General features: G+C 30.4%; 3 protein-coding genes across 3 annotated transcripts; 2 read left to right on the forward strand and 1 right to left on the reverse strand.

Moving 5' to 3' along the window:
* The first annotated feature begins 1,077 nt into the window (after window positions 1-1,077).
* On the forward strand, window positions 1,078-1,918 carry EPF1 (epidermal patterning factor 1). Its single transcript, XM_028070110.2, has 2 exons — window positions 1,078-1,286; window positions 1,393-1,918. Exons 1-2 carry the CDS (start codon window positions 1,181-1,183, stop codon window positions 1,656-1,658), a joined length of 372 nt encoding a protein of 123 aa, XP_027925911.1. The 5' UTR covers window positions 1,078-1,180; the 3' UTR covers window positions 1,659-1,918.
* A 3,143-nt stretch (window positions 1,919-5,061) lies between these two features.
* Window positions 5,062-8,533, reverse strand: LOC114186052 (uncharacterized). Its single transcript, XM_028074052.2, has 6 exons — window positions 7,640-8,533; window positions 7,330-7,538; window positions 6,743-6,968; window positions 6,153-6,238; window positions 5,952-6,043; window positions 5,062-5,703 (listed from the first exon to the last, which is right to left on the reverse strand). The coding sequence occupies exons 1-6, from the start codon at window positions 7,727-7,729 to the stop codon at window positions 5,456-5,458; spliced, it is 951 nt and encodes a 316-aa protein (XP_027929853.1). The 5' UTR covers window positions 7,730-8,533; the 3' UTR covers window positions 5,062-5,455.
* Window positions 8,534-22,737: 14,204 nt separating this feature from the next.
* PSB27 (photosystem II family protein) lies at window positions 22,738-23,555 on the forward strand. The gene has a single exon (XM_028071288.2). It carries the CDS (start codon window positions 22,791-22,793, stop codon window positions 23,304-23,306), a length of 516 nt encoding a protein of 171 aa, XP_027927089.1. The 5' UTR covers window positions 22,738-22,790; the 3' UTR covers window positions 23,307-23,555.
* Window positions 23,556-24,046: the final 491 nt, after the last annotated feature.

Genomic DNA, 24,046 nt, shown 5'->3' on the forward strand with positions numbered 1-24,046 from the left:
TAAGGTTGACTTAAGTCACCCTAAGTTGAAAGATAGAGACAATCATCTTCGATCATAAAAGTTTAATTCTTTGATTTCGACCCATTCATCTTGATTTTTAATCTATGATAATTTGTCTTGATTTTCGATTCAAATTAATTATTCTTTTGACCCTTAACTCAAGCTTTAGATCTTGTGTTTAAAAATTAACAAAAATTTTGTAAGTCCAATACATTTGACACTAATCATAACATACTTTAAAAGAAGATTTTTAAGAGTTTGGCGTTTTCTCGAAATTTATTTATAAATGGATTGAAACTTGTCCATAGATCAAATTGATATTTTTAATCAACATTAGGCACACCAAATATTTTAGGTTAGATGATGTATGACAGTCTTAACTAAATCAATTTTAATACCATACGATGAGTTGAGATTAGTTCTTTCACAACTTTCTTCGAAAAGGATTGGTTTTTTCCTTTTTTGTCTGCCAAAGACAACTCATTCGTTTAAGATAGGAACGTGCATCTTCAAAGTTTGTTCTAACTCTTCATTCTTCTATCAAAGTTGCTCTTATGTCATAAGAGCATATTTAATGATGTTCTGCTTCCGTATTTTCTCTTCCTAATTCTTTTCGAGCTTCTACGTACTACAATATTCACGTCCTCCCGCGTTGTCAGATATGTATGTACTTTCTCATCCTCTCATGTTGTTTCTAATTAAAATTATATTTTTTAATGTGAACCATTCTGTTTTCATACTCTAAATCCATGAATGGTTGCGAAGAGAAGAGAGGCATTGATGACAGTCACATCAGAGGTTAGGGTAGTAAATTTATGAGCCGAAGTGGAAGGCACATGAACATTAATATTAAATGGTAAAATGCAGTAATAGAAGTGGAAAGTTGATGCTGCATTTATGCCACAACACCACCTTTGGACACTACTCACGTAGAACAACCACTTTTAACTCTTCCCTTTTAAATTCTTACTGCTTCTCCTTTCTCTCATCAAACACCAAAACCTGTGACTAACTCTGCGCATGCAATGCAACATCTTCTTGCATTTCCATTGCACCCTCTTTCATGTGATCGACCTCTTCTTGCACAATCCTGTGAACCGCTTCAATTCCCTTCTATCCTTTTTTTATATATACAAATGCACCTCCAAACGCATCACAACATCTCACAAATTCCCACACAATGACGAGGACTTCCACTTCTCTCCACGCTGCTGCATTTTTCATTCTTCTTTTACTCTGTCTTCCTGCATTCATCTCGGCAAGACACATAAACCGCTCACGTTCACGTAAGTTTTAACATAACACTTCTATAATCAGTTCGAAAAACAATGCTGAAATGGTTGTTGTGGTTGTCTTTTAATCTGATGATGTTGTATGATTTTGATTATGTAGATGGTGGAGAAAAGTATAGAAAAGATGGAATAAGAATGAGCAAGGTGAGGAGAGAAAGGTTGCAGCATTGGGAAGGAAGAGTGGGAAGAAAAGACACACTAGAAATAGCAGGGTCGAGGTTGCCGGATTGTTCTCATGCGTGTGGATCATGTTCTCCATGCAGGTTGGTGATGGTGAGCTTCGTTTGTGCATCGCTTGCAGAGGCTGAGTCCTGTCCAATGGCTTACAAATGCATGTGCCATAACAAGTCCTACCCTGTCCCATGAATCATCATCTCTCTCTCACCTTCAATTTCTAACCCCTGTAACATACACACTGCTCTCATCTCTTTCTTCTTCATGAGTTTCGTAAACACCATAAACATGTTTTTGAAGTATAGTGTTCTTGTTCTTGTTGTTGTTAGGTTTTAAGGAAGCAATAATCGTTAATGTTTCAGCTTGTGAATCTCTTTTCTTTTCACGGTTAAAGAAAACATAGTAACAGTGAAATCAGAATCAATTGTAAGCATGAGAGATTTATGGCCACTGGGCAATTTGGGCTGCGATGCAATTTGGAACCTCCAAAATGTTATTCGCACCCCCAACTTCTCTCTACTTATAACCTCTTCACTAAAAAAAACTAACAACTTTATTATTATATTGGTTTAGTCTAATAGAAATGTGGATAGATTCAGCTACCTAGTTATAATGCAATTTATCTTAAAAAAGACATAAGTTATCTTCAAAAACATGTTGATTAAAAATTAAATTAATGATGATAAAAATTACATTCTAATAGTAATTGAATTAATTATCATATAAATTATTTGTAATGATATGTTAAATAATTCTAATACACGTTATCGTTTTCAATTAATTTAGTGGCTTGTAAAAGAATGTTTCCTAATACAATTAATGTTGTAGAAAGTAACATTTCCAGTGATTCACGTTCTGACAACAATAGTAAGTTATACCACAATTAATTATGTAACTGTTAACAATAATAGATTGTGTCGTAATTTAAATTAATTCCAACCGAAAAGGTAATTTACACAAAAAGCTTTTGAAATACTGATTCATTTGTTGTTGAGCTATACGAGTATTATAAAATTTTGAAAAATAAATGTAAGTATTTAAAAATTATTTAATAATAATAAGTTTGAATACTTTATACTCGAAGTGTGAACATTCCTATTATAAATGTAATCAAGAATATTGAAATTAATTCTCAACCATCACTTATTTTTCTCCTTTTTATTTATCGAACTAAAATTTTAATTAAAAAACTTTTGATTTTTTCTAACATATGCATTAAGGGTTGGAGTTTCCCAATGCTAAAGAAAACACAAAAAAAAAAAACAAAACTCCATTTGGCTAAACAATTGGAATTACGCTTAATTAAATTCATTCCATCTATTCACTCATTTGTTTGTTTATATCACAAGTTAAGAATTAAACAAACCGTTATTCCTGATAAGAGTTCTAATTACTGATTAGTTAAAAAAGAACAAACAAGAATATCTAAAATAAGTAATCATTCAATAACTCTTTCCAATTTCAGAGCATATTCATACACTAAATTTCCATTTAATATACAACAAAAAAATCACTGAAAAAGCCACATCTCTGAATATTTATTTTATAAAAACAATTAAGAAAATTTACTAAGCTCGTTAAGAAGAGTACTCATGAAAAATTGAAACAAAATATAGTTGTTTTCAGTTTCGTTATGTTTAATATGTGTAAATAATAATAATAATAATAATAATAATAATAATAATAATAATAATAATAAAAGACACAAACATCATTTTCAATTCTGAAAGAAATTTTAAAAGGAAGATTTTAGTTGCAGCAGCCATCATAGTTTATGGCTACGTTTGCCACTCTGCATTTTAGCTGCATCAATGCATCACATCCAAATTTTGCAAAAACTATTCCATTCAATATTTGACAATGAGATATAAAAATAGATAGGGCTTGTGGCGACCATAATATCTATTATGATTCATTTTCACTAAAATCTATGTTTAAGTATGAATCCACTCAACACACTCTTCTTTCATAATTATTCAATTAATCTGCCAAATAAACAACTTGGTTTATTTTATATTTCATGATCTGCTTCAAAACTACACAACAGAGGTCAACATCGACTTACTTCTACTAACCACACATGTTCCACCTTAATCACTTCATCTAAAAATTAAAATGTTTCATCATATGCTTTTTGTTTTGTAAAATTGTTTTAAATGACATAAAACAAGTGAATAAAAAAAATAGAATCATGTCATCACGAGTAATAGAAAACATAAAAACTGAAATAATAGTCTAATGTGTTGTGTTATTTTCAAAACTAAGACTATATATTCTTATTGAATGTATAGTGTTTTTTTTTTTTTTTAGTTTTGAAGTAGAAAATTGTTTTCATAAATAAGAAGGAAAAAAACAACCCTCAATTTCTCAAAACTTTTTTTAATTGAGGGAAATAAAAAATCATCCTTGTTGAATTATTCGTTCGTGTGTCGTCCATGATTTTGTTTAAAATATTGTGAGTGGAGAAGTGGAAATAGGATAAAATAAAATTTTGAATCGCATAAAAAATATGGCGCAATATCATCCATACTTGTCCTTTTGTCTCTTAGAACAAGTAAAAATAAAATGAAAGGAAATTGTCAGTTGATTGAAGAGGTAATAAAAATTTAAATAAGAAAAAAATGAGAGCATGGTGACGCAGAGTGGGTCCTCTCTGTTTAAAACTAAATATTGTTAACCCTAAAAATTGTTGGTTTTAGTTTCTTTTTTCTATTTTTAGTCTCTAATTGTAGAATATATTATTTTGATATTTGTAATAAAGTGAATGTTTATTTGAAAAAAAAAATCTTGGATGTCATTTGAGAGACAAAAATAATGCATTTTCAACCCAAAAAGCAATGAAGATTAGTTGGGGAGAAAAATAAAAACACAGTATCTTCACCAAAAAAAGCAATGGAAAATAAGAAAAGGAGATTGTGAAAAGTTTGGCACCCTTTCCATTTTCACAAAAGTAAATATTTTTTAATGTGAAAAATCACCACCAGCCTTCTGAAAACATCTAAGAACATGTAAACCCTCACATTCTGCAGCTGATTACTGATATCACTGTGTCATGCAACTCCTTTATTTGAAATTAAGTTCTTTCTAGTGTAAAGGTAAGAAAAGAATCCTTTATTTGAAGATGGTGCAACTGATTATGCATGAATTTTTCTCATAGAAAAGAATACAAAAACTTTATTTGAAGGGAATTCAAAAGGCAGTGCATTATTGATAATTGATATTTGATATTTAAAAATATCCCTGTATAATAAGGACTAGTAGTTAGCAAAATGAAAAGAACAAAAACAAAAACACAAAAACTAAAAGAATAATAAGAGAGTGACAAGACAGCAATGAAATCAATTCCACAATATATAGGTCAATTCATGAATATAATAACACAGTTCGTTCATCCCTCTGTCATGCATAACAGAAGAGCCATGTTGAACATGGATGAATATGGAAACAATCAAAGATACACACTCTCCATAAAAAAGAGTGCATTCTCTCTTTTTCTTCTCTTTATTAAATGAGTGCGCACAGCAACAACAAAAACAACGAGATGTCATTGCAAGCAAAAAGCCATTGGAAAAACAGGTAAGAAGACACAGAAAAATTGGCAAAAATGTGCAACCTTGAATACTGATTATGCATCATTTGTGACATCTATTAACCATTCATTACTGTGATACACAATACAGTCTCTTCTGTCCTCTGACCTCTGACCTCCCTAACCTATCTCTCTACAATTACCATCTCTTCATCAGAGGCTGTTCAAATCATGAGCCACACACAACCCTTTTAGGAGCTTTTGAGGGTTAAAGACCAACCACAACTACTACTGCTACATAAATACATATCCTCATTCCTCACACTACCTCAAGAAAAAGAAAAGAAAAAAAGTTGCAATTAATGGTCCAAGATGCATATAAAAACCAAACATCCTAGCAAAGGATGTTTTTTTATCTTTGCAAGTGCGAACTCTTTGTTAGAGTAGTGGATGAACCCTTTTAGCCACCATGCCGAATGCCCATGAAGTGATTAAAGTCATGGTGCTGGACCCTGAGCTGCTTCAACCATGAATCTGCCACACTCAACAGTGACAATAGCCTTTCTTGGTCCCGACCACAATTTCCTGCCACCCACACGTTCCCTCCTTGCATCTTGTACGTTGCCAAACCAAATGCTGGCAGTGCTATGCCTTCCCCTTCCTTTTTCTTCTCATGTCCACCCTCAATATCATCGTCAAGATCCATGCCTACACAAATCACAACACCACATTCCATCATTTCATGGTTAAACCTTCCATTGCCCCACCATAATCATACGAGTACGGCTTGATATGAAATGCAACCATCTTCTTTTCATTAGGATCAACCTATTATTAAGAAATTTAGGTGGGTTCTTTTTTATGTGGTTTTACTTTCACCTTTTTTACTCTGTTTTTCATTAGTATCTTTTCTTAGATATTTAGAGTACGATCATATATTAGTATATGGGAAATACCTTGAAATGATGATGAAAGTGTATGATAAGTGAGGAAGCATGTAGAAAGGTCTTTGATTGTTCTTCCCATTGGGATATGGTATATTGGGTACCTGAGAAAAACCATATTCGTTAGTACCATCAAGGTAAAGATGAATAATAATAATAATTTGGAGTATATTTTGGTGACGAAGTTAGATAGAGAAATTTAGAAGTAATTACCAGGCAACAGCCATCCAACTTGCTGGCGAAAGATCAACACTTCTTAATGACATCAGCCCAGGGTACCTTTGAGCTAATCCAGTAATCTGAAAGTAAGATACCATCCCAGAAAGTCAGCAATCGAATCTTTATTCTTTTGTGCGCTTTACTTATTATGCTACACGAATATTTTTGCTGTTTTTATGCATTACTGCTTGTGCTATCCGAATATTTTGTTGTTGTTTCTGTAACAATCGCTATAGTCCAAGCAATGAAAATTACACACATTTTGCGAGAAGAACATATGCCAGAAACGCATAACAAATACATTGACAAGAAATAAAGAAAAGGGAATATGCATAATTTCCATCATCACTTGGGACTTATTCAGAGGGAACAAAAATGAAAAATGAGTCTCTCTATCAACTCATGTTGAATAGTCAAAGTATGCATATCTTTTACGATGTTTATCCTTAAGGGCTTTTGGTAATTGCAAGTGCTTTTCAATTTTCCATGATCCATACCTAATGAATTGGTTGGAATCTCATTTAAGAACACAGAAAGCAGAAGACAGACATTAATGAAGAAGAAGAAGAAAAAGAAGAACACACCTTGTCCATGAGAGGAACTCTTCCATATGGAGTTGCTCTTTCAAAATACTGGCAATAGAGGTGACCCAATCTGTCATTGAAATGCCAGAGAGAGTCTTGCTCAGACCCTCCTCCCTCTTCTGAGGAAGTTCCATCCCACCTCCATAACTTGTCACACTCACTCTCGTCGCTGAAAGAATCACTATACGAATCCCTGGTCTCACAGTCACCGGACTCCGTCTCTTCCCTGAAATATTATTCATCCAAGTTTCTGCATTAATTCCTAAAAATCACTACCGTATCATAAAGCTGACAATGATGCACACAATAATCCACCAAACCACACTCAGCACAAACAAAAAGCTCAACAACCCATTTTCAAAAGCAACATCATGAAATCCGCGTGGATATTTGACCATAACAAATTAACATTATCTATCTCACCCAAATGGTGCACTCTATCAGAAAACTCCAAAAAAAAAAAACAGATTTTCTTTTTCTTTTTCTCTGTTTCAATTTGAAATTTCTTCAAAGGTTATGCATAGAACTAGATATTGTTCATGGTGGAAGCTCAAAATGGAATGATGATTGAATTCTTGGTATTGTACCTGAAACTGTTGCTGGTGAATATCTGAACTGCAGATAGATAAGGCACGTAGTACTGCACAAGTGTCTCACCACTGGTCAAGGAGATGGGAACTCCGGCTCCATAAGCACTCCATTCGTCATAGCAATTCCAAAGATCCCCCAACGTGAAATATTCCACGCTTTCTCTCTCCCACGGATGCCACAAACGGTTAAGGCTTGTGATCTCAGACTACATACACACAAAAACAAACGACACAAAATTTAGGACAACATAAGAACATGTCAAGGGAAAATAAAAAGAGAAATGAAAAGAAAAGTAAAGGACAAGACCTTGGGAAGGAACTGGGATTGAACCACGGGTGTGGTACACCGTACGAAACAATCAAGATTAGAATGCATTGACCCTTTGTTGAAAATCATGGTATTGGAGATCGATAGATAAGAGAGAAGAAAAATATAGAGATGGGAGGGAAGATGGAGATTTTAGCTTCTCTCCCAACCCTGAAAAACAGAGGCAACCTCCCAGATGGGGAAGAAAAGAAAACAAAAAAGAAGAGTGAGAGAGAGATTGTGGGGATTGCAATTTTGCCTATGAAAGAGAATTGAAAATGCAAATCGCCCCCACAATGAAAGACTTCTATTTTTTGACGTTCAGACACCGAATTTCCCGCAAAATCTCAATACCCTTCACTTTTTTTTTCTCCCTCCGTGTCTCTTTCCTTCTCCCTTTTTCTCTTCTCAATCAATCAACCAACAATGTTGCGAATTCAACACCCTCACACGGGGAGACAGATTCTTATGCAAACAAACAATGCTATTTTTCTCTCTCTGTCGCTGTTAAACCAAGCCTTCAAGAAAACTCTGCTTTGTTCAACGTTTAAGAAACACACACTACTCACCAGATAACAATAACACGCTGACGCTTCAACCTTAAATCTTGAGATCAAATCAAACACCCAAAACAAAGTCACACACTCACCTTAAAAATGGTAAAAAGAAAAAACAAACGACGATGAAAAAAACATCACGGACAAGGTCAGAAAGTACTACGTGTAACCAAAATATGCATCAAACGAATACAAAAGAAGAAATCTTGGGTTTAATTTCGATGAATTTCGATGAAGTGATGACTGAGTAATGGCAGAGGAGATAGATAGATCGATAGATTGGTGGAGGTTATGAACGATACGAAGCCATAATAGAAGCATTAGAATACAATATTTATAACATTTATGAGCTTCACCCGTCTCTTCCAATAGTTTCACTCTATGAAATTCTTTATACGCAATATAAATAATATAATACATCTTTTAAACTTTTACGATTTCATTACAGAACAAGGTTTGTTACTATACCACAAACCCGTAGCTATCATCTTTGAAACTTCGTTCGTTTCGTTCATAGATTTAAATTTAACAGCTATACTCTTTGTTACATAAACAAAGCGGATTTGTATTTTTCACCTAAATATATATTAGATTCTTTTTCTTCTTTTTTTTAAATTACAAAGAGTCTTATAGAAAGGAACAATTTATAAATAAACACTGATAAAGTGTTTTATCTATGGGATTATAGAGGAGAAAAAAAAAAGGAGAATTAAAGGGTGGAAAAAGAAAAACACAATAAATGGCATGAGAATTGACTAGTCTGTGTATACTAAATTTTTATTTTCATAATTAAATGTGAGCCATACATAAAGTAGAAGTGACAAGCTTAAGGTATTTTTTGTAAATATTTATGATTAAAAAAACTGATAAGGTTGCAGGTTTTAATGTAAACTGACGAAACAGTACTCTTTCTTCATCCGTTAACTTTGATGAAATTAAAGTATTATGTGACTCCCAAGTAAGTGTATTAAAACGGCTTTGAACTTGCTTGCAAATAATCAATAGGCTTATAATTAGGTGTCGGTTACAAAACAGCAAAAACCACTTCTTAATGCGTAATCACATTTTTATGTGGTGAAAATAATAAATATTAAGCTTATAAATACAAAGACGTTTAATATCACTTCTTGCAACTCACTTCCTACCTTATGTAATGACGTTAATAAGACACTAATTTGACTGTTAATATTTCTCTATTCAACAATTGATGGCTTCTCTTGCTAATTATTGCTATATGTAAAACCCCAATCCAGTATATGTTTACGACTAATCACTTGTCTCATTTCAGCTTCTCTTTACTTAATTATAACAAAAAAATTAATGGGTTTCAAAAATGATGTTAATCTTTTAATTAGTGTTAGAACAAAGAAAGAAAGAAACATTAATTGAAAGCGAAAAGGTTGTGTGAAAGCATGCAAGTTTTGTTGTTGGTTAGCCTAAAAAAACTGTTTAGAGGAAAAGAAAAGGTACAGTTTATAATGATAGTAATTTCCTCTTTTGCTTCTATTTTGTATTTTAACTGAATCGGTGTTGTGATGTAGCACCCAGAGAGCCATGGAAGTTGGAAACCGCGTGAACGTAAGTGCAAGGGTACTTACTAACTAATAATACTAACTGTTATACTATTATTTTTTTTTAAGGGTAAATTAACTTAACAATGGCATAAGAAAAAATGTTAAATATATATATTTGTAGGTTAGTCGCATTCCGTAGGCATATATATAATAAAAAAAAAATCAGAAGAAGCGTGCAGTGGTGCTAAAGTCTCTGTTTTGGTGCAAAACATCCCTATAGGAGTCTTAATTTTATGTATTGACTTTGAAAAAAACTAAGATAATGAACTTCACTTCACCCTTTTGAAAGCTGGCAAGGGATACTTACAAAAGGATCCACGTATGCGTGGTCTAATTATAGTTGCCTCTACAAGATAAATGGTTAATTGAATGTTAGTTAAAAAGGAGACTTGGAAATAAGTAGTTTGCAATGTGCATTAATAATGGGGAACATAAAAAAAGTTTAGGTTCGATTATTTTGTTATCCACGACAAAATAATGTAAATGAAAAATGTCCATATGCACTCAAAAAGGAAAATTCATGTATTAACCGTTTAAACCATTGAATTAGCACAAAATTTGGTTTTAAGGGTGGAAAAAAAGATCCCAAGTGAAATTCAATTCATATAATTCTAAATCTATACAACTTTAAATCTACTTATTTTAAATTCAATGGAAGTTGGTTCGGTCGACGGTCAAGTCAATTAGGCTTATATTAAAAGATCAATCCAAACTAACTTGAACACAAGAATCAAATCAAGTCAGTTTAAGTCAAAGAGTTAAGTTGATTTGGCCCGAACCAAAATTCGAGACAAATAAGCCATCACGAGCTAAGCTTAAGTTAGGTCTATCGGACCAAATATCAAGTTGAGTCAATATGAACCGAAGAATCAAGCATAGTCGACCCAAGCCAAATAACCAAGTCGAGTCAGACTCGGATCAAAGAATCAATTCGTGTTTGTCCAGAACGAATAATTGAGTTGGGTCAATCTAGACCAAAAAGTTAAGTTGAGTAAGTCCTGATGAAAAGTTAAGTCGACCAAATCTAAATTCAAACATATTTTGTGTGTTTCTTTTTGATGATTGGGATGTGACTATATGACCTCACTTTACATTAGTGTCGAAATTGATTTCAAATTTTGTTCCAGTACCATTGGAATGTAGTCATTTGTGATCTCCAATAAGTTTTTGTATTACTTCAATACTCTTGTTCTTAATTGTGAGATAATTCTTCTTTCGTTTCAACTTCAAGAGTTTTTTTTTAGAAGTCATTAACATATTTACACTTATAATTACTTATTTTTATTTTATATATAATCTTTCTTCCTTTTTTCATTCAAATATTTATCATTCCCGCTATATTGTATTCAAAGCTTATTTTTTATAGAAAATATGTTATGCTATATAAATTTAATATGTAACAAATTTTTTTATTAGTAAATGGATTTCAAGTTTACAGCTAAAAGAAGTGATCTTTTAAAAAATAAAATAAAAATTATGATTAGGGCTCTCCCATCTTAATATTCGAACACATTAAATAGGAAAGATTTGAATTTCAACCAATTTAATTGACGCAGTTTACTTTTGCTAATTGTGACAATCATTGACATTGTTGGTTTAATAGGGTATATAATATAGCAAGACGTGGTATTAGGGCAGGTCAAACAATATTTCAAGGTATCCCTGTCTCTTATTATTTCACTATTAATTTCTGCATAAAAAGTGCTAACACTGATTTGCCCAATTTCATATTTCATATTATGTTGATTACTTCTACGTACAAAGAATTATTCAAATCACCTAAGAATTCAAATTCAACGAGTTCAAATAATTATAATATTTGGAGCGCATTTTCATTATATATTTGTTGATTTTCTCCGACCTGTTACTATTTTGAACGTAAATATTTTTTACAATTCAAAATCTACACTAATTAATTAATATTGAAATCTAATTTATTGGTAAAATAAAAAGTAAAGCACGAAAATTCTATAAAAAGTGGAAATTCAGAAATGCAAAGATGGTTATATTTTGTGGCTTTTGTAAATACATTTTACTTGCTTTTCCAACCTTGTTAGAGGAAAGAAGTAAAATACAAATTGTTAGAGGAAAGAAGAATAACCCATATACTTCAGCTTTTCTCTTGAAGATAAGAATGAATATAATTTGTAGTGAAACTCTATGAGAACCTATAAGAAGATAACTATATACCTATCATCAACCTAGTCTTAGTAACCTCTCTAATATCAAATTAACCATGTTAAATTATTAAAAGATGGAACTCACTAAGAAGATAAATTTAATATTTAAAAAAAAATGTTGAGTGGCATGTCTTTCCACTTGATTTTAAGAGACATTTATGAAATATTTTAATTTGGAATATATTTTTGCATAAATATAGAAAAGAAGTGTATGATTAGATTTGGCTATACTTTAGCGTTCTATAAAGAATCAAATGATAAGAAAAAGAGCGCGAGGACAAGTAAACAATAATATAATTAGAAAATTAATATATAGCTAGTGGGATTCTCAAGTACTTATCATTATGAAAAGAAAATGTTAATAAACATATTCATATAATTAACAACATTTGAGAATCTCTTTTAGAATTTACTACAAACATAAAAGAAAATTTTGCATTTTCAAGTTTGATTATTTTCCTACAATAATCTTTTTTATATGTTTTGTAAAGGTTACAAATTCTGTTTCACCAAATCACGTGCGATTGTCGTCGGATTTTTTCAACCGTATTCTATAAATTTAATTATTTAGTCACGTGCTTCATTATCCGGTTAACAATAGTAGGACTCATCTTACTGGTTTAAGGTTAAAATAAGTGTTTTTGAAATAAGTAATTTTTTTTTATTTTAATTTATTTAATTAAAAAATAGACAGGATTATTTTTTTAAAAATAAATAACAATAATTTATTTACAAAGAAATAAATACTTATTTAAATTAAAAAAAAAACTTTTAAAAGAAAGAACATTTGATTGAAATTAGGGTTGTAAATGGTCCACACAATCAGGCCTGAATAAATGACAGTGACAATTCAGCTTGAGTTCCACCACGTGCTTCTTCTAATGCAAACTGCAAGCATTATATACCGCAAACCTAATTTTGTAGTAAGCCACTGTTTTAAAATTAATTATTATAGCGTCATTTTTATTGTATATTTATACTTTTACTTTATTTATTGAATTTTCTTTATACCTTATAGCAAGCTCCTTAAAATGCAGACTATTCCATATACGGGAGACGTGCGTGTTACAGTAAAAAAATGTTGTGTTTGGTTACCAAAACTTGAACTAGTTTCAATCCATGACTATTTCTTCTTATAATAATTAATAGTTCGATATTGCAGTAAAATATGATTTTTATCTTATTGTTTATTATATTTCATTATAATAATAAAGAGTTAAATTAAAAGATGATACAATAAGATTTTCTTTTTTTTTTACCTCTCATCATTTACATTTTTATTATATATAAATTTGGTAATCCAATCTCACAAATCACTGATTTAAATTTTTAATTATATAAATTGTAATTTAGTTTTTGTCTAATTGTGTGTGTTTCAATAATAAGATAACTGATTCTTTTTATTAAAAAAATTGATATTACTTTTTCACATTGGTTATGTATGGGTACGTGTAATTTGGTTTCTTTTCCAATTGGGATTTGTTTTTATTGTTATATTTTTATTATAGCAATTGCCATCTACATCGTGGTTAAAACTATTGTCACATAATTATTGTCAGATTCATCGTAATAACTACTACTATGCCATCACTATCTCCTTAGTATTTCACTAACTACATTTGTTATCATCATCCTTACCACCACCATTATGACACTATCATAAAAATAAAATTTAGTAACCATTTATTATGGTGATGTATCTAATCTACCAATCAAATATTAATAAATTTATAAATTAGGAAATAGCTTTCATGTTGGTTTAAATTACAACACCTAAAATCCTTTAAATATATTGGTTTAAATTAGAACACATATAAAATCCTCTATATTTTAGAAAATTCAAATTTATCGATGTATTTTAGAATTTTAATTATCAAAAGATATTTCTGTCGATAATGAATCTATTACTAAATTTTTTTGGTAAGATCTTTCAGTAATTTAAAATTTTTGTTATCGACGAATATTTTTATCAGTAAGTAGTTTGACAACCAATTTCGTTGATAACATTTGTTAATAACTTATAAATCCTATTATCAACAATTTTTTTTGTCAATAAATTCATTGGTAAATTGAATGACAAATTTCCTGCAAAGTTTTATGATAATTTTTTATTCATTCATATGGTCCCATAATCCACTAATAATTACAGACATATATCTATCGACAAATTTGTGATCATCAATACCAACAAATTCCTAAATATATCGATAAAATTTTTGACAAAATTTTTATCGACAAATTTATTGTTGTTGGTAATCCATTGATAAACTTTAATTACCATGTATTTTTGCTATTATCAACGTTTGTGTCATCAATAATAGCAATTTTCTTGTAATACCACAAACACAATACCATACCTCTTTATTTTCCATGACTATTGATCCATTGCACACAAATTTATCACAACTAACCATAGAGATGTACACCAATTTGTCACAAAAACTAGAAATTTAAACATGATTTTAAATCTCTATATAATATAAATAAAAAAGTTAAGTAATATATAAAGAAGATTTAGAGATGTCTTACTTAAGATTTTATATTAGAAGGATTGTCATAGTCTTTTATATGAATTTGTTCTTAGGTGAATCCTTTTAAAAGAATCCGATATATAGTAATATTAAAGTCAAATTCATCTTCATATGGTATAAAATAACTAAATAATTATAAAATTTATAGATTTTTTTTTATATCTTAAATCTTTAATTTTAAGAAAACATATCACATTATAAAATGAAAATACAAATAAAAACGACTATTAGAGTACTCATAATTAAGAATATAAGAATAGTTATGACCATAAATATTGGCATTGCTCACCATTACAAATATGTTGTTCATTAAACTATAGTATGTAAAAGTTACTGTTTTAATTTGACTACATGACTGGGAATTTCCTTTCTTTATCATATATATAAATAGAGATTTGTGATGTATCATGTTTTCTACCCACAGATGTTAGGTGACAGGTAACATGATCCTCTTGGTCGTGTATCCATCAACGGACCAATAATTTTTGCAATATTATTAAGTGAGCAATCAGATATGGAAAGCTTAAACCCTTCAACGATCGATACTGTTGAATCTGTGTCACAAATTAATTCTGCAAACAGATAATTGGGTGCTCCTGCAAACAATTAGGCACCGTATCTATGCTCTGACTTTAATTGCCACCTCTTTTTCTTCATCACATCAAAACCATTTTCAAAGCTTTACTCATTCATCTTTTCCAACACCCTCAAAAGGGGAAACAAAGTGTATCGTACGACGTATTGACGTTTCTAACCAGATTACTGATCAGACAGTTCAAAAATAAGTGATTGAAGGTCGTTCATTACAGGCGGACAATCTCTTGAATTGTTGATGTGACAAATTATTTTGGAAAAATTGTCACATCAACAACCCAAAAAATTGTCTGTCTAGACAATCTTTGACTACTTATTCTTGAACTGCCTGATCGATAGTCTGGTTAGGAATGTCAATCGGTTTCGAATCAAATGCTAGTTTCGTGCCCCTGCAAAACTCACTCTCACATCTTCCAACATAAAAAAAATACATAAACATTAATGGAGATCGATCATGTTATAATTTAAAACAGGTGCCAAAAGTTAAGTGCTGATAATGTTAGTGGATGTGACTTGCAAACACTGTATGGGATGATAAGTAATTGCTTAAGTAAGATTTACAAATATCTAGTTACATGTTATGTTACAGTATTAAAATACCTTAAACTACTAATATATAATGTTCCTCAAACAACATCACCACTCTATTTTTTTAAGAATGTTGTGGTCTGAAGTTTATCTGCAATCTGTTTAAACCATGTTATCTGATTGGATGGTGTCCCATTTAGCTGCCTATAAAGTGTTTGTTGATAAGAAATGGGGCCACGAGACTAAGATTTATAATTGAACAGCCAAAAAGTATTGTAAAACTTTACAATATAATACTGTAATTTTTTATTTTTGTTGTGGTGTAGGTTAAAAATATTTTATTGGCAGGTAGATGTTTGGTAAAGATTGTTTTCATTTTATGAAAAAATGATCTGATATTTATTTGTAAGGAAAGAAGAAGGATTTAATTTAAGATAAGCAATTGAGAGTGGACGCAATCAATGGAATGAGTCGTAAAAGGTTTGATAGGAGATTATGGGCCGGCTGTCTCGGTATTTTGGTCAAGATTTTACTTTTGTTAGATGCGTTAGGTAATTTCATAAAAAATAATACTAATAATAATAATAATAATAAAAGTGTGATATGTTATACAAAGTTTAATTAGTCGGATGGTACACACATTCGTTCAGATGTGTTAGTTTAGTACCCGCTTTAAAAAATGTGTCAATCTAGTCTCAATCTTTGAAAAAGTGTCTTAATCAGTTCTCTTTCAGACAAAAATTACTAAAGTCTATACTTAATTCATAACTTTTACTACTAAATTTTAATATAAATATTAATACTTAATTTTGTAAGTCATTTTAAATATTAATATCTTTAACGGTGTTAATAATTTTTTGCTGAAAAGGAACTAATTGAGATATATTTTCAAAAATTAAAACTCAATTGACACATTTTTAAAAACGAATACGAAACTGACATATTTAAATGAAAATGAGTATTATCTGACTAATTAAACCTTTATATAAATAGCCAAATGTTAAAGGACAATAGTTAAAAATGGATAAGATTGTTATATATTTATTGGTTTAAAATTATTATAAATAGAGTGACTCTCTGTTTTCTATTTTAGCAGTTATTGATAGTACCCTTTTCATTTTTTTCATTATGTCAATTTATAAAAAAAAAAGTATTTTCTTTCTTTGTTTTTTATCTTCTTTCATTTTAAGAATGGTTACATTCTGGAAGCTGTGTTGAATTTGACAAGAGACTGAGTAAACAGTGTACTCATATCATAAACGTGTTGCTCACTTCTTGTCCTCCCTTACATAATAATCTCCACCAAATGTTAAAAATATACAATCTTAGTTTTAATTTTAGGTATTATAATATTTTGTGTTGATTGGTGATTATGAAACCAAGTTTAATGAAGAGGGGAAGGAAGTGTTTAACACATTCAACTGTGTAGGAGACAAATCCATGAGATATTTATGAAAGATTTCCCATGTTGGCTCATGCATTGATTATAGGTCAAATTGTTGATTTTTTTAGTTGCCCTTTAACTATATCACCAATGTAACAACAGATCTACATGTAAAACCTACTTAGACACCATTTATTAATTTTAGTGTTGCTGACAAGGCCACCATCTTAATCTATCTTCATAAATTCCCACATGTCCATAACAAAGGAAATAATAGTACCTTAACTTTGAATTTGGCAAGTGATAAACAAACAAATATAGTACATCAAGATGTGACTAGAACTCATCTATAAATTAAAAATCGATCATCAATATATAAGTGAAAATAATTATTATTTTATAAAATGGATTTTGTAAGGTTTAATTAAATTTAAATTATACTCTTAATATGATATCAAAATCATGGATTAGAGTTTATCATAATTAAATATATTATTTTATTGAATTTATTGTTTCAATTTTTATTCAATCATTATATATGTCTATTCACACATTCAAGAAATATATATTTTGGTGTAAAATGATGGGTTGAAAGTCTCGTATTGACTAAACATAAAATTAATTTGTGGTATATAAATAATTGTAAATCTTACTTTATAAGTTGATTTTGTAAGATTAAATTATGTTTAAAATATACTTTTTAACACATATTTTGCCACATAAATGAAGAGTGTTTTTTCTTCGGATAATGATACTTTAATCCACTTTTTTTTACCTACTTTTAATTTATCAGTCTCATTACCCTTAAATCATCACATCACATCACTACAAAAATATAAAATAGATGATCTAAGGGTGATGAGAGTGATGAATTAAAAGTAGATAAAAAAAATGGATTAAAATATCATTTTCCTTTTCTTTTTAAATCTTCTTCTCGAGGAACATGGCTTGGGTAAAACAAATGGCTTCAGGCTCTCATCTCACCCATTCAAAGGACAAAAAAAATGTTATCAGCAACTCAGTCTGTTATGCTTTCTTTTCTTCCCTTTTCAATCTTCAAACTCGTTTTTTATTTGTTCCCATTTTTTCTGTCACAGCAGAAAAAAAAAAGCACCAAAATGAAGAGTCGCTTTCGTACTGGAAGGTCGAGCAGAAATGAAGGATATCAAACTGAAAAAACAGTTGGGACCTACAATTTCGGACAAACATTTTGAGACCTGAACAAGTGGTTGCCCGCAAACACTTATGATCTACTATTATGGCAAAAGTTGAAATACAATTCTATGTTGGCAGAGGAGATAAATAGAAGGAATGAAAACAAAATGTACAAAAAGGGATTATGATGTTAAAAATTATTATTTAAACAATGGAAAATGTATTTTTAGAAAGCTTTAGATATATTATGGGTTCACTTAACTTTTTACTTCATGAATATTAGCACTTTTTTTCAACATACTATTCTTCATATATTTTTATCATAAAAGATTTTTTTTTTCTCTATCCGTATGTGAATACATGTCATAATTAGATTTATTCGTGGAAACACAAAATTGAAAATAAATAGAAATTTAAAAGTTAAAATAATAAATATAACATCTCAATTTTAACAGTTTAAAACTAATCAAATATGATGTTTCACCTTAATATATTAATTAAGTCTTACAAATAGTAGGACTATATAAATATATCAATTATACAAACCAAACATTTTCTACTTCTAGACAAGATTGACCATTACAACAGTTTCTTACTAAAACCCTCTTTGGACCTAAAGGATGGCTCTTCACCCTCCAGATGTGCCTCTGAAACCACAATCATTGTTGCTCCCACCAAATAGGTGATAATCACAAAATGAAAACAAACAACACAAGACAGAAACACAAAAGAATGATAAGCTAATGAATTTTAAAGAATTATATCAAACTATATAATATTGATATATATAACAACTACAGACAAGCATATATATATATATATATATATATATATATATATATATATAGTGATAATCACAAAATGAAAATAAACAACACAAGACAGAAGCACAAAAGAATGATAAGCTAATGAATTTTAAAGAATTATCTCAAACTATATAATATTGATATATATAACAACTACATACAAGCATATATATATATATATATATATATAAATTACGACTCAATTAATTCAGATACATACATTAAGGTCGGATCCAATTAGTTTTGCACTTGTAGTGGCATTTCATGCTCTCCAGAGCGACAAGAGTGAAAACTCTACCATACAAGGTCATTCCATTGACACCTATGGTCAAGGAAAAACTCCTAGGCTAGGACCTGTTGCTTCTCTCACCACATACTCCATTCCTCTCTAATCGAGAATTTGAATGGTTATTAGAGCATCAGGATAACTGCTAAGACAATCTTTATTTCAATGCATACACTACCATAACCAATGCTAATCCTCCTTGGATTAGTATCAACCAATCTCAACTCAGTCTCCTATAATTAATCTCATATCATATACTCATCATTCATAATAGTTACAAAGCTTCTATAATAACTAAAATATCATCCAATTTAACTCAAAAATACAAATTTCAGGTTTTGACTTACTCACCCAGTGAGCACATATTGTTGGGCGAGAGGTGAAAGTCCCCTTCTCGATGAGCGACCAAATGGCTCGCCCAACAAATTTGCCACTGGAGCTACAGTTGAAAAATCTTCACATAAAGAGCCTAGTGAGAATTACTCGTCCAACGACTTCCCAAGTCTGAAAGTCCATAACTTAGAAATTCGCCCAAAAAGTAATGACTCGTCCAAAGAGTAATGACTCGTCCAACGAGTTTGCGAATTTGCATAATTTTGCAGATCAATATTCTACATAATTTTTCCAATCAACTCACTTGCTCAACGAGTAATGCTCGCCCAACGAGTCTGCAAAATCCTAGAAAAACTGATCTAAACATAATTATGCATATTCAGCTAGTCCAACAACTTCAAAACGTTTGTATAGACCATTCAAATATCAAACATCAATTCTATTAAAACATTCACACCAATTGAACTCAAACGCACCTATAACACAACAGTTATTTCTCGAATAACAGGTAAAACATAAATCTTCATGGCTTTCAAACATCACAAGCAATACTACATAGCAGATACCTCAATCAATCACAAAATAATCATACAATATGCATTCCTAACATGTTTAAGAATTAAAATAGAGAAATTAGCTTACCTTACCTGATATCCCTGTTAAATAGCTCTACGAACGCCAAACACCTCTAATTCCACAAAATGCTCTATCTACACATAGAAACATCACAAGAATGATCAGGGCATATCGTTATGATCATTGATCAACAGAGACTCATACTGATGAATAAAACGACACATGCAAGCAAAAGAGCTCACATGCAAGAGAAAACCAAAATAGACCAAAAAGAAGACAGAAACTCAACTTACGTGAATATAGAAACTGATCAATCCAACTTGAAGAGCTCGTTAAGAGGATCAATCTTATAGTCTCGATTCTTCAATAAAACAGAACTATTGTAGAGAAGTAAGAGACTCTAGAAAAGTGGTTTCTAGATATATAGTGTGTTTTAAAATAATGAAACTCTTTATAACATTTTTATTTATACTAAAATCTTTTAATATTAAAATAATCGAATATCAGTTCTCACACAACTACCACTCTTAAAATACCATTTTCTAAGATTTTACAATAAAATAACTATTTTATTTATAAAATAATTGTATTTAATTTAGCAATTATTTAAATGAAGAAAAATGAAAATAAAATTGAAAAACAAAATGTATACGAAAAAAAAATAATCTTCGTATAATTGATGTTAAGTATCACAAAAGTTCTATTTTTTCTATCTCTGTCACGGAGAGCTTTAATAATTCATGAAAAACAAATAAAAAAAATAGTTCTGATACCAAATTAAAACATATAATTCATTCTATAATTTCTATTCTTTTATTGTTTTCCACATGTATTATGCTTTTATAACATTTTAGTTTTATAAATCAGAATTAAGAAAGTTACGATTATATAATATTTTGTACTCCTATTTAAATCTATAATTTAGTTTATAAAATATCTTCATTTCAATAAAAAAAAACTTATAAAATTATTTAAAATTATATTATAGGAAAGTGTGGAATATTATTAAAAAATAATAGAAGAAAAATTGTATATTGAAAATACTCAAATTCCCTCTTATTAATCAACTAGTTAAACATCTCATCACCAAATCCATTAGAGAGTGCAAAACCATCAACATGTCATTAGAAGTGCAAATGTTCAATATTTTTTTTATGTCGAAGGTGAATAATAATATGCTCTAATATTCCAATAGATAGCATAGACTAATGTAGAAATCTTGCTCCCCTGTTCTAATCATTAATTCAGAGTACAATTCAATGGGGGTAGAGTTGTGGATTGTAATAGAAAACTTGTCAATTTATTGAACAACACTTCTTGATCTGAATATTTTCCATACATGTTATATCAATTTATTTCTTAAATTCAATTTAAACATATTTTACAGCTTAAAATCCTTTTGGCTTTTTTTTATTAGAGCCAAACATTTTAAATCTTTATTAAGTAAGTATTATATTGATTAAAAATTATGAAATATATTTAGTAAATATTGTAATGCTATAATAGTGTCAATATATTTTCAAAATTGAAAAAAACAAATGTTATAAACTTTTGCTCTAATAAAAATATTAATAAATTAATATCTATTTTTATAAATAGTTTAATGTCTATGCACTAGCGATATTGCTTTATATTATTGATCAATTAAACACTTTTCTTAACATGATTTTCAAGATAATTATTATTAAAACTAATAATTTTATTGCATATTGATTGTAATCAAACAATCCTATAAAACTGTCACACTATTTATTAGGGAGTAATTCTCTCTCTTCATTTATATCATATATTACTTACAGTATTTGTATTACTTTTAACAAATTTTATCATAATTAATTATTATTTAATATCAACAATATTGAGAGAAATTCATTTTCGTCCTTTACTTTTGATGTGATTTTTTGTGTGATTTAGTATGGATATTTTTTAAAAATAAAATATAATGATATATTAATTAATGATTCGTATTAAATTATATTAGACAGCGGAGGAGGATGAGAGTTAAAAAATAAAAATTATAATACCATTTTCCTATTTTAAAACAGATTAGGTAAATTAATCATTATATTGTTAGAATTTTCATTACAAAGCATTAGTATATGATTTTTGCAACTTAGAAAACTATGAAATTGATATAAAGATAGGTAGATCATTAGTATAATGTTAATTTCGTTTTACTCCACATTTTCTGGAATCTAACAACTAATAGGGTGGCCCAACACGTAACTGATAAGTTGTTTGGTTCGGATCCAATCCAACATGTACTCTAAGCATGGGCTTCTTCTACACCCACTTACCAAAACAGAATACGCGTTTTGCAGACGTGCAAGTAAAAGCTAACTTCTTTAGCGTCAAGTTAACAGAGAAAAAAGCACGTTTGGATTTTTTCTTCCTGTACCCCGGTAATTTCTTGGTGCACCTAATCATATTGAAAATAAGGCATTTTTTAGAGGGCAGGGGTGGGTGTGGATCTATAGCTTACAAACCATTGGTTGCTTTCTCATCCAAAAACCAAAACCAAAGATAAGAGGATAAGGCCACGTGGCAAAAACCCACACCCTCTTCTTCCTTCTCACCACCACAACACTAAAAAAAAAAAAACTCTCTACTTTCCCTCACTCTCTCACCTTTCTCTTTCTCCAACACCATGGCTTCCCCAACACTAATAACCCCAACCTCCACCCCCAAATCACTCACCCCCGTCAAGCCCAAACCAACAACCCTCGTCTCCGCCACCCTCTCCCCCACCACCGCCACCGCCACCCACCCACGCCGCCGCCAATTCTTGTCCTTCACCGCCTCCCTCGTCTCCTCCGTGCTTCCGCTGGCCCCGGCACTGGCCTCGTCGGACGAGGAGTACGTGAAGGAGACGGAGGACGTGATCAACAAGGTGAGGACGACAATCACGCTGGACAAGAACGACCCGAACGTGGCGACGGCGGTGGCTGATCTGAGAGAAAGTTCGAACTCGTGGGTGGCGAAGTACCGGAGGGAGAAAGCGCTTCTGGGTAGGGCTTCCTTCAGGGACATGTACTCGGCGCTGAATGCTGTCTCCGGACACTACATTAGCTTCGGACCCACCGCTCCCATTCCCACCAAACGAAGAGCCAGGATCTTGGAGGAGGTCGACACCGCCGAGAAAGCGCTTCTCCGAGGAAGATGAGTCATGCAAACAACCTTTTCTTTCAACTTCTTCTTCTTCTCCGATCTTCTTTAATCTGCTTCCTTTACTTTTTGTATTATCATTACTCTATTCAAAAAACTATGTATTTATATATGTATGTATGCAATCATATCATAGAGTGAGAGTAAAAAGAATGGAGGCATTTTCCGATTATGACATGATGGCATTTTTAGTATATTATGCTCTGTAATTCTCTTTTATCTATCTCACTTCTATTTTTTGCTATCAGATTATCTTCTATTATATGCTATTCTTAACTGCAGAGACAATTTTCTTCAAATGAGTATGAACCAAATTTTGAACACACTTATATATCCACACAACTCAACATATCTAATTAAATTTAAATAATATTGTTTTTAGTTCATCTATAATAGTTAGGGTTTTTTATATTGTTTAATTATTTTGAGTAATTACTCATTAATTATTATCTTTGTTATTTTCTTTATATAAATTACTTATTTGAATTTCTCACTTGATATATATTTAGTTATTTTAGTCTCTGGAATTGTGGGATTTTAAGGACTTAAGTTAATTGAAAACTATATTTCTAAGTTATTAAAACGTTGATAAAATATGGCTGAGAGAGATTTTACTTAGAGTTAATCAGTTAATTTTTTTTAATGAAGATTAGTTTTTATATTTCGCATCAATCAATGATATAATACTAAAAAGGTTTAATTATACTTTTGGTCTCCATTTTAGAGTCAAAATCTCAA

The sequence above is a fragment of the Vigna unguiculata genome, chromosome 5 (assembly GCF_037176805.1).
Source record: "Vigna unguiculata cultivar grain cowpea cultivar isolate G323 ecotype 2 chromosome 5, ASM3717680v1, whole genome shotgun sequence".
NCBI lineage: Eukaryota > Viridiplantae > Streptophyta > Magnoliopsida > Fabales > Fabaceae > Vigna > Vigna unguiculata.

Bases quoted from the DNA above. Each gene is read 5' to 3' on its own strand.
- LOC114186052 (XM_028074052.2), bottom strand. From the start codon at position 7,729: ATGATTTTCAACAAAGGGTCAATGCATTCTAATCTTGATTGTTTCGTA. The intron at 6,969-7,329 runs GTACAATACCAA...ATAATATTTCAG, and splicing joins TTCACCAGCAACAGTTTCAG to GGAAGAGACGGAGTCCGGTG. The intron at 6,044-6,152 runs GTAATTACTTCT...GGTTTTTCTCAG, and splicing joins AGTTGGATGGCTGTTGCCTG to GTACCCAATATACCATATCC.
- EPF1 (XM_028070110.2), top strand. From the start codon at position 1,181: ATGACGAGGACTTCCACTTCTCTCCACGCTGCTGCATTTTTCATTCTT. The intron at 1,287-1,392 runs GTAAGTTTTAAC...TTGATTATGTAG, and splicing joins CATAAACCGCTCACGTTCAC to ATGGTGGAGAAAAGTATAGA.
- PSB27 (XM_028071288.2), top strand. From the start codon at position 22,791: ATGGCTTCCCCAACACTAATAACCCCAACCTCCACCCCCAAATCACTC.